At 46.0% G+C, this 12,039-nt stretch overlaps 1 protein-coding gene across 2 annotated transcripts in view; it reads left to right on the top strand.

Annotated features, from left to right (window-relative positions):
• LOC139456072 (sphingomyelin phosphodiesterase 4-like) overlaps positions 1-12,039 on the top strand; it is a 76,675-nt gene that overhangs the window by 19,697 nt on the left and 44,939 nt on the right. For both annotated transcript variants that reach the window (XM_071237577.1, XM_071237578.1), the window contains exons 4-6: positions 484-583; positions 1,636-1,849; positions 6,452-6,620. In XM_071237577.1, coding sequence (XP_071093678.1) covers positions 484-583; positions 1,636-1,849; positions 6,452-6,620 — 483 coding nt within the window. The remainder of the gene's footprint in view (positions 1-483; positions 584-1,635; positions 1,850-6,451; positions 6,621-12,039) is intronic.

Genomic DNA, 12,039 nt, shown 5'->3' on the forward strand with positions numbered 1-12,039 from the left:
GCAGTCCTACACATACAACTGTCTAATGTTCTTTGACCTGCAGTCCTACATATACACATACAACTGTCTAATGTTCTTTGACCTGCAGTCCTACACATACAACTGTCTAATGTTCTTTGACCTGCAGTCCTACATATACACATACAACTGTCTAGTGTTCTTTGACCTGCAGTCCTACATGTACACATACAACTGTCTAATGTTCTTTGACCTGCAGTCCTACACATACAACTGTCTAGTGTTCTTTGACCTGCAGTCCTACATATACACATACAACTGTCTAATGTTCTTTGACCTGCAGTCCTACATATACACATACAACTGTCTAGTGTTCTTTGACCTGCAGTCCTACATGTACACATACAACTGTCTAATGTTCTTTGACCTGCAGTCCTACATATACACATACAACTGTCAAAGAGCGTCTGTAGTCATGGGGATGAGAAAGGTGTTTTTAATTGTTTGTATTCGTATTTGCATCAGGCTCCGACTCGGCAGATGATTGAGGAAGGGCTGATGCCAGTGTTCCTGGTCAACAAGATACAGTCACAGGGACTCACCGGACAAACCTTCCTCTCCCTCAATATCCTTGCACACTGAACTAACTCTGGGTTTGTTTGTTTGTTTGTTGTTTAACACTGCAATATTCCTGCTGTATGACAGTAGCCTGTGAATGATAAAGTCTGGACCAGATGAACCGGTGATTGACATCCTGACTTATGATCAATGCATATATTTTGGACACAAGGACATGCATCAACCAAGTCAGGTAAGCCTGACCTATCTGATCCTGTTAGTTGCCTCTTATGAAAAGCATAGGTTGCTTAGCCCAATTCTAACCAGGATCTCACGGTACTCACATGTATTTGATTTGTTCTTGGGTCCTGCCAAGACAAAGACAGGATAGTGTTCACAGCTCAGCTCAGTCACACTGCTGTGGGATGCACCTGGGGTTGTCCTGGGACTATCAGGAATAAGTAGTGGGGGTCCCAGTGATAAACATGAGTCTCCGATGGACTGTTGTGACCACCAGGGCAGTGACACTTGGTACAGTTCACAACCAACATTTAAATGACCTCACAACACTGTACATGCTCAAAAGCCTGTACTAACTATAGGGACTTAGTGTTTCTTATTAGAATTGAAATATAGGTAAAATCTCAAATGTATGCTTAATGTAATAAGTGCTTATATGTCAAACATCCAGGTGTATCTGCCCCTAATGGACTCCAGGAGCAGAACACCTGCAGTCATTCTTCATGTCTTTAGTGATGCTGTATTCTTTCAGTACTGTATGCAGTAGTTTGTGTTCTGTGAATTTCTGATTACTAGGTATCATTTGTGTGTGACTTAGCTGACATATTGTCGATTAATGCATCATACATTTGACAGAGCATTCTCTCAGTGTGATGAGGGGCAGTAGGGTAGCCTAGTTGCTAAAGCGTTTGCTCGTCACGCAGAAGACCCGGGTTCAATTCCCCACATGGTTACAATGTGTGAACCCCATTTCTGGTGTCTCCCATCATGATATTGCTGGAATATTGCAAAAGCTGCGTAAAACCATACTCACTCACTCACTCACTCACTGATCAGTGTGAGAGCCCATGTCTGTATGTCTTCCTTAACTCTCCTCACGTGCGTTTGAGTACTTCCTGTTCCATCTCGCCTACTGCCTGGTGAACCCGGCACACTCCAGTCCCACCTGGGCCAACCTCTATGATTACCTGTACCCAAACATCATTGACAGCTACATCGGCTACTACCTGCCCCTCGACAACAAGACAATTCCGCCAATGCCTAATGTCCCGTCCCCAGTCAGAAGCCCGGTGTCTCATTACACAGTGCCCAGGTACGACACTTCTCGACACATTACACAGTGGCCAGGTAAGACACTTCTCCACACATTACACAGTGGCCAGGTAAGACACTTCTCCACGCATTACACAGTGTCCAGGTAAGACACTTCTCGACACATTAAACAGTTCCCAGGTAAGACACTTCTCCACACATTACACAGTGCCCAGGTACGACACTTCTCCACACATTACACAGTGCTCAGGTAAGACACTTCTCCACACATTACACAGTGGCCAGGTAAGACACTTTTCCACACATTACACAGTGCCCAGGTAAGACACTTCTCCACACATTACACAGTGCCCAGGTACGACACTTCTCCACACATTACACAGGTAAGACACTTCTCCACACATTACACAGTGCCCAGGTACGACACTTCTCCACACATTACACTGTGTCCAGGTAAGACACTTCTCGACACATTAAACAGTTCCCAGGTAAGACACTTCTCCACACATTACACAGTGGCCAGGTAAGACACTTCTCCACGCATTACACAGTGTCCAGGTACGACACTTCTCCACACATTACACAGTGGCCAGGTAAGACACTTCTCGACACATTAAACAGTTCCCAGGTAAGACACTTCTCCACACATTACACAGTGCCCAGGTAAGACACTTCTCCACACATTACACAGTGCCCAGGTACGACACTTCTCCACACATTACACAGTGGCCAGGTAAGACACTTCTCCACACATTACACAGTGGCCAGGTAAGACACTTCTCCACACATTACACAGTGTCCAGGTAAGAAACTTCTCCACACATTACACAGTGCCCAGGTAAGACACTTCTCCACACATTACACAGTGCCCAGGTAAGACACTTCTCCACACATTACACAGGTAAAACACTTCTCCACACATTACACAGTGGCCAGGTAAGACACTTCTCCACACATTACACAGTGCCCAGGTAGACACTTCTCCACACATTACACAGTGCCCAGGTAAGACACTTCTCCACACATTACACAGGTAAGACACTTCTCCACACATTACACAGTGGCCAGGTAAGACACTTCTCCACACATTACACAGTGCCCAGGTAGACACTTCTCCACACATTACACAGTGCCCAGGTAAGACACTTCTCCACACATTACACAGGTAAGACACTTCTCCACACATTACACGGTGGCCAGGTAAGACACTTCTCCACACATTACACAGTGGCCAGGTAAGACACTTCTACACACATTACACAGGTAAGACACTTCTCCACACATTACACAGTGCTCAGGTAAGACACTTCTCCACAAATTACACAGGTAAGACACTTCTCCACACATTACACAGTGCCCAGGTAAGTCACTTCTCCACACATTACACAGTGCCCAGGTAAGACACTTCTACACACATTACACAGGTAACACACTTCTCCACACATTACACAGGTAAGACACTTCTCCACACATTACACGGTGCCCAGGTAAGACACTTCTACACACATTACACAGGTAACACACTTCTCCACACATTACACAGGTAAGACACTTCTCCACTCATTACACAGTGCCCAGGTAAGACACTTCTCCACACATTACACAGTGCCCAGGTAAGACACTTCTCCACACATTACACAGGTAAGACACTTCTCCACACATTACACAGGTAAGACACTTCTCCACACATTACACAGTGCCCAGGTAAGACACTTCTCCACACATTACACAGTGCCCAGGTAAGACACTTCTCCACACATTACACAGGTAAGACACTTCTACACACATTACACAGGTAAGACACTTCTCCACACATTACACGGTGCCCAGGTAAGACACTTCTCCACACATTACACAGTGGCCAGGTAAGACACTTCTCCACACATTACACAGGTAAGACACTTCTCCACACATTTCACAGTGCTCAGGTAAGACACTTCTCCACACATTACACAGTGCCCAGGTAAGACACTTCTCCACATATTACACAGGTAAGACACTTCTCCACACATTACACAGTGCTCAGGTAAGACACTTCTCCACACATTACACAGTGGCCAGGTAAGACACTTCTCCACACATTACACAGTGCCCAGGTAAGACACTTCTCCACATATTACACAGGTAAGACACTTCTCCACACATTACACAGTGCCCAGGTAAGACACTTCTCCACACATGACGCAGTGCCCAGGTAAGACACTTCTCCACATATTACACAGGTAAGACACTTCTCCACACATTACACAGTGCTCAGGTAAGACACTTCTCCACACATTACACAGGTAAGACACTTCTCCACACATTACACAGTGCTCAGGTAAGACACTTCTCCACACATTACACAGTGCCCAGGTAAGACACTTCTCCACACATTACACAGTGCCCAGGTAAGACACTTCTCCACACATGATGCAGTGCCCAGGTAAGACACTTCTCCACATATTACACAGTGCCCAGGTAAGACACTTCTCCACACATTACACAGGTAAGACACTTCTCCACACATTACACAGTGGCCAGGTAAGACACTTCTCCACACATTACACAGTGCCCAGGTAGACACTTCTCCACACATTACACAGTGCCCAGGTAGACACTTCTCCACACATTACACAGTGCCCAGGTAAGACACTTCTCCACACATTACACGGTGGCCAGGTAAGACACTTCTCCACACATTACACAGTGGCCAGGTAAGACACTTCTACACACATTACACAGGTAAGACACTTCTCCACACATTACACAGTGCTCAGGTAAGACACTTCTCCACAAATTACACAGGTAAGACACTTCTCCACACATTACACAGTGCCCAGGTAAGACACTTCTCCACACATTACACAGTGCCCAGGTAAGACACTTCTCCACACATTACACAGGTAAGACACTTCTCCACACATTACACAGGTAAGACACTTCTCCACACATTAGACAGGTAAGACACTTCTCCACACATTACACAGTGCCCAGGTAAGACACTTCTACACACATTACACAGGTAACACACTTCTCCACACATTACACAGGTAAGACACTTCTCCACTCATTACACAGTGGCCAGGTAAGACACTTCTCCACACATTACACAGTGCCCAGGTAAGACACTTCTCCACACATTACACAGGTAAGACACTTCTCCACACATTACACAGTGCCCAGGTAAGACACTTCTCCACACATTACACAGGTAAGACACTTCTACACACATTACACAGGTAAGACACTTCTCCACACATTACACGGTGCCCAGGTAAGACACTTCTCCACACATTACACAGTGGCCAGGTAAGACACTTCTCCACACATTACACAGGTAAGACACTTCTCCACACATTTCACAGTGCTCAGGTAAGACACTTCTCCACACATTACACAGTGCCCAGGTAAGACACTTCTCCACATATTACACAGGTAAGACACTTCTCCACACATTACACAGTGCTCAGGTAAGACACTTCTCCACACATTACACAGTGGCCAGGTAAGACACTTCTCCACACATTACACAGTGCCCAGGTAAGACACTTCTCCACATATTACACAGGTAAGACACTTCTCCACACATTACACAGTGCCCAGGTAAGACACTTCTCCACACATGACGCAGTGCCCAGGTAAGACACTTCTCCACATATTACACAGGTAAGACACTTCTCCACACATTACACAGTGCTCAGGTAAGACACTTCTCCACACATTACACAGGTAAGACACTTCTCCACACATTACACAGTGCTCAGGTAAGACACTTCTCCACACATTACACAGTGCCCAGGTAAGACACTTCTCCACACATTACACAGTGCCCAGGTAAGACACTTCTCCACACATGATGCAGTGCCCAGGTAATACACTTCTCCACATATTACACAGTGCCCAGGTAAGACACTTCTCCACACATTACACAGTGCCCAGGTAAGACACTTCTCCACACATGACGCAGTGCCCAGGTAAGACACTTCTCCACACATTACACAGTGCCCAGGTAAGACACTTCTCCACACATTACACAGGTAAGACACTTCTCCACACATGACGCAGTGCCCAGGTAAGACACTTCTCCACACATTACACAGTGCCCAGGTAAGACAACATAACCAGTAGTCATGTTACGTCCCTTAAGGTGTAGGAGTTGCGATCACCTTAGTACTAAGATTGCTTTGCACAACTGCACCCTTGCTCTCAATATATGTTTCAGGAAATGTTTGACCTTTATGAATAAATTGCAGGTGATTCAATGGCATTTGATTGGCTAACCATTCAAATTTCATTTTGTGGTTATGTTTCCATAAGCTGAAAAACATTCAGTCATTCCATCTTACAGATTATTGTTTCTTGATTGGTTGAGAAAATGAGTGCTGAACAATGTCGGTGGGTTTGTAATATTGTCTACAGTTTTTTGTGTATTAATGATTGAATATGTGTTCTGTGAAGTTATTGTTGAGATATTTATATATGGGAATTTCTGTAAATCTACTTGTCAATTCTTGAATTATGTTGAAATATTTCTCTATTGCCACTTCTATCACAGTCTTTTGTCAATTGTGTTCTTCTGTTTTTTAAATGTCTTGCTTTTTCACACTATGGCGGGAATTTTAAATTGAACTCTCTTACTCAGTCAGCACTATATCCCCAGCTCCTACAACAGTCACTCCGTCAGCCCCAGCACCACGCCACCAAGACATCGCACACGGCCCAGTCTGTTCAAGTCGGGCTTCATCGCTGTACAGAAACCCCACGTGCAGGGGTCACCGGTCCTGGACCACAGTGAGGCTGAGACCTGGCGGTCGGAGACGCTGCTGCAGGTACTGCCCACTCACAACACCACATTCACAACACCACACTCGCAACACCACACTCACAACACCACACTCTCAACACCACACTCACAACACCACACTCTTAACACCATACTCACAACACCACACTCACAACACCACACTCACAACACCACACTCACAACACCACACTACAACACCACACTACAACACCACACTCACAACACCACATTCACAACACCACATTCACAACACCACACTCTCAACACCACACTCACAACACCACATTCACAACACCACATTCACAACACCACATTCACAACAGTACACCCACAACACCACATTCAAAACACCACACTCACAACACCACACTCTCAACACCACACTCACAACACCACAATCACAACACCACATTCACAACACCACATTCACAACACCACACTCTCAACACCACACTCACAACACCACATTCACAACACCACACCCACAACACCACATTCACAACACCACACCCACAACACCACACTCTCAACACCACACTCACAACACCACTCTCTCAACACCACACTCTCAACACCACATTCACAACACCACACCCACAACACCACACTCTCAACACCACACTCACAACACCACTCTCTCAACACCACACTCTCAACACCACATTCACAACACCACACTCACAACACCACATTCACAACACCACACTCACAACACCACATTCACAACACCACACTCACAACACCACACTACAACACCACATTCACAACACCACACTCTCAACACTACACTCACAACACCACACTACAACGCCACATTCACAACACCACACTCTCAACACCACATTCACAACACCACACCACAACATCACACTCTCAACACCACACTCACAACACCACACTCTCAACACCACATTCACACCACCACACTCTCAACACCACATTCACAACACCACACTCACAACACCACACTCTCAACACCACATTCACAACACCACACTCACAACACCACACTCTCAACACCACATTCACACCACCACATTCACACCACCACACTCTTAACACCACATTCACAACACCACACCCACAACACTACACTCACAACACCACACTACAACACCACATTCACAACACCACACTCACAACACCACACTCACAACACCACATTCACAACACCACACTCACAACACCACACTCACAACACCACACTCACAACATCACACTCACAACACCACACTAGAACACCACATTCACAACACCACACTCACAACGCCACACTCACAACACCACATTCACAACACCACATTCACAACACTACACTCACAACACCACACTCACAACACCACACTAGAACACCATATTTACAACACTACACTCACAACACTACACTCACAACACCACACTCACAACACTACACTCACAACACCACACTCACAACACTACACTCACAACACCACACTCACAACACCACATTCACAACACCACACTCACAACACCACATTCACAACACCACACTCTCAACACCACACTCACAACACCACACTCACAACATCACACTCTCAACACCACACTCACAACACCACATTCACAACACCACATTCACAACACCAAACTCTCAACACCACCCTCACAACATCACGCTCTCAACACCACACTCACAACATTACACTCTCAACACCACACTCTCATTACCACCATCACAAGACCACACTCTCAACACCACACTCACAACACCACATTCACAACATCACACTCACAACACCACACTCACTACACCACACTCACAAAACCACATTCACAACACCACACTCACTACACCACACTACAACACCACACTCTCAACACCACACTCACAAGACCACACTCTCAACACCACACTCACAACACCACACTCTCAACACCACACTCTCAACACCACACTCTCAACACCACACTCACAACACCACACTACAACACCACACTCACAACACCACATTCACAACACCACACTCACAACACCACTCTCACAACATCACACTCTGAACACCACACTCACAACACCACATTCACAACACCACACTCACAACACCACATTCACAACAGTACACTCACAACACCACACTCACAACACCACACTAGAACACCATATTCACAACACTACACTCACAACACTACATTCACAACACTACACTCACAACACCACACTCACAACACTACACTCACAAAACCACACTCACAACACTACACTCACAACACCACATCACAACACCACACTCACAACACCACACTCACAACACCACATTCACAACACCACACTCACAACACCACCCTCACAACATCACGCTCTCAACACCACACTCACAACATTACACTCTCAACACCACACTCTCATTACCACCATCACAAGACCACACTCTCAACACCACACTCACAACACCACACTCACAACATATCACTCACAACACCACATTCATTACACCACACTACAACACCACACTCACAACACCACACTCACAACACCACACTCACAACACCACACTCACAACACCACACTCACAACACCACATTCACAACACCACACTCACAACACCACACTCACAACACCACACTCACAACATCACACTCACAACACCACACTAGAACACCACATTCACAACACCACACTCAAAACGCCACACTCACAACACCACATTCACAACACCACATTCACAACATCACACTCTCAACACCACACTCACAACACCACATTCACAACACCACATTCACAACACCACATTCACAACACCACACTCACAACACCACATTCACAACACCACACTCTCAACACCACACTCACAACACCACACTCACAACACTACACTGACAACATCACACTCACAACACCACACTAGAACACCATATTTACAACACTACACTCACAACACTACACTCACAACACCACACTCACAACACTACACTCACAACACCACACTCACAACACTACACTCACAACACCACACTCACAACACCACATTCACAACACCACACTCACAACACCACATTCACAACACCACACTCTCAACACCACACTCACAACACCACGCTCTCAACACCACACTCACAACATTACACTCTCAACACCACACTCTCATTACCACCATCACAAGACCACACTCTCAACACCACACTGACAACACCACATTCACAACATCACACTCACAACACCACACTCACTACACCACACTCTTAAAACCACATTCACAACACCACACTCACTACACCACACTACAACACCACACTCTCAACACCACACTCACAAGACCACACTCTCAACACCACACTCACAACACCACACTCTCAACACCACACTCTCAACACCACACTCTCAACACCACACTCACAACACCACACTACAACACCACACTCACAACACCACATTCACAACACCACACTCACAACACCACTCTCACAACATCACACTCTGAACACCACACTCACAACACCACATTCACAACACCACACTCACAACACCACATTCACAACAGTACACTTACAACACCACACTCACAACACCACACTAGAACACCATATTCACAACACTACACTTACAACACTACACTCAGAACACTACACTCACAACACCACACTCACAACACTACACTCACAACACCACACTCACAACACTACACTCACAACACCACATCACAACACCACACTCACAACACCACATTCACAACACCACACTCTCAACACCACCCTCACAACATCACGCTCTCAACACCACACTCTCAACACCACACTCTCATTACCACCATCACAAGACCACACTCTCAACACCACACTCACAACACCACACTCACAACATATCACTCACAACACCACATTCATTACACCACACTACAACACCACACTCACAACACCACACTCACAACACCACACTCACAACACCACACTCACAACACCACACTCACAACACCACATTCACAACATTACACTCACAACACCACACTAGAACACCATATTTACAACACTACACTCACAACACCACACTAGAACACCACACTCACAACATCACACTCACAACACCACACTAGAACACCACATTCACAACACCACACTCACAACCCCACACTCACAACACCACATTTACAACACCACATTCACAACACTACACTCACAACACCACACTAGAACACCATATTCACAACACTACTCTCACAACACTACACTCACAACACTACACTCACAACACCACACTCACAACACTACGCACACAACACCACACTCACAACACTACACTCACAACACCACACTCACAACACCACACTCACAACACCACATTCACATCACCACACTCTCAACACCACACTCACAACACCACACTCACAACATCACACTCACAACACCACACTCACAACACCACATTCAGAACACCACATTCACAACACCACACTCTCAACACCACCCTCACAATATCACGCTCTCAACACCACACTCACAACATTACACTCTCAACACCACACTCTCATTACCACCATCACAAGACCACACTCTCAACACCACACTCACAACACCACACTCACAACATCACACTCACAACACCACACTCACTACACCACACTACAACACCACACTTTCAACACCACACTCACAACACCACACTCTCAACACTACACTCACAACACCACACTCTCAACACCACACTCACAACACCACATTGACAACACCACACTCACAACACCACACTCTCAACACCACACTCTCAACACCACACTCACAACACCACACTACAACACCACACTCACAACACTACACTCACAACATCACACTCTCAACACCACAATCACAACACCACACTCTCAACACCACACTCTCAACACTACACTCACAACATCACACTCTCAACACCTCACTCACAACATCACATTCACAACACCACACTCACAACACCACACTTACAACACCACACTCACAACACCACACTCTCAACATCACACTCTCAACACCACACTCACAACACCACACTCTCAACACCACACTCTCAAGACCACACTCACAACATCACACTCTCAACACCACACTCACAACATCACATTCACAACACCACACTCTCAACACCACATTCACAACACCACACTCACAACACCACATTCACAACACCACACTCTCAACGCCACACTCACAACGCCACACTCTCAACACCATACTCACCACACCACACTCACAACACCACACTCACAACTCCACACTCTCAACATCACACTCTCAACACCACACTCACAACACCACACTCTCAACACCACACTCTCAAGACCACACTCACAACATCACACTCTCAACACCACACTCACAACATCACATTCACAACACCACATTCTCAACACCACATTCACAACACCACACTCACAACACCACATTCACAACACCACATTCACAACACCACACTCTCAACACCACACTCACAACACCACACTCTCAACACCATACTC

This window comes from Haliotis cracherodii, unplaced genomic scaffold, assembly GCF_022045235.1.
Source record: "Haliotis cracherodii isolate W230 unplaced genomic scaffold, xgHalCrac1.p SCAF_11, whole genome shotgun sequence".
NCBI classification, from domain to species: Eukaryota; Metazoa; Mollusca; class Gastropoda; order Lepetellida; family Haliotidae; genus Haliotis; species Haliotis cracherodii.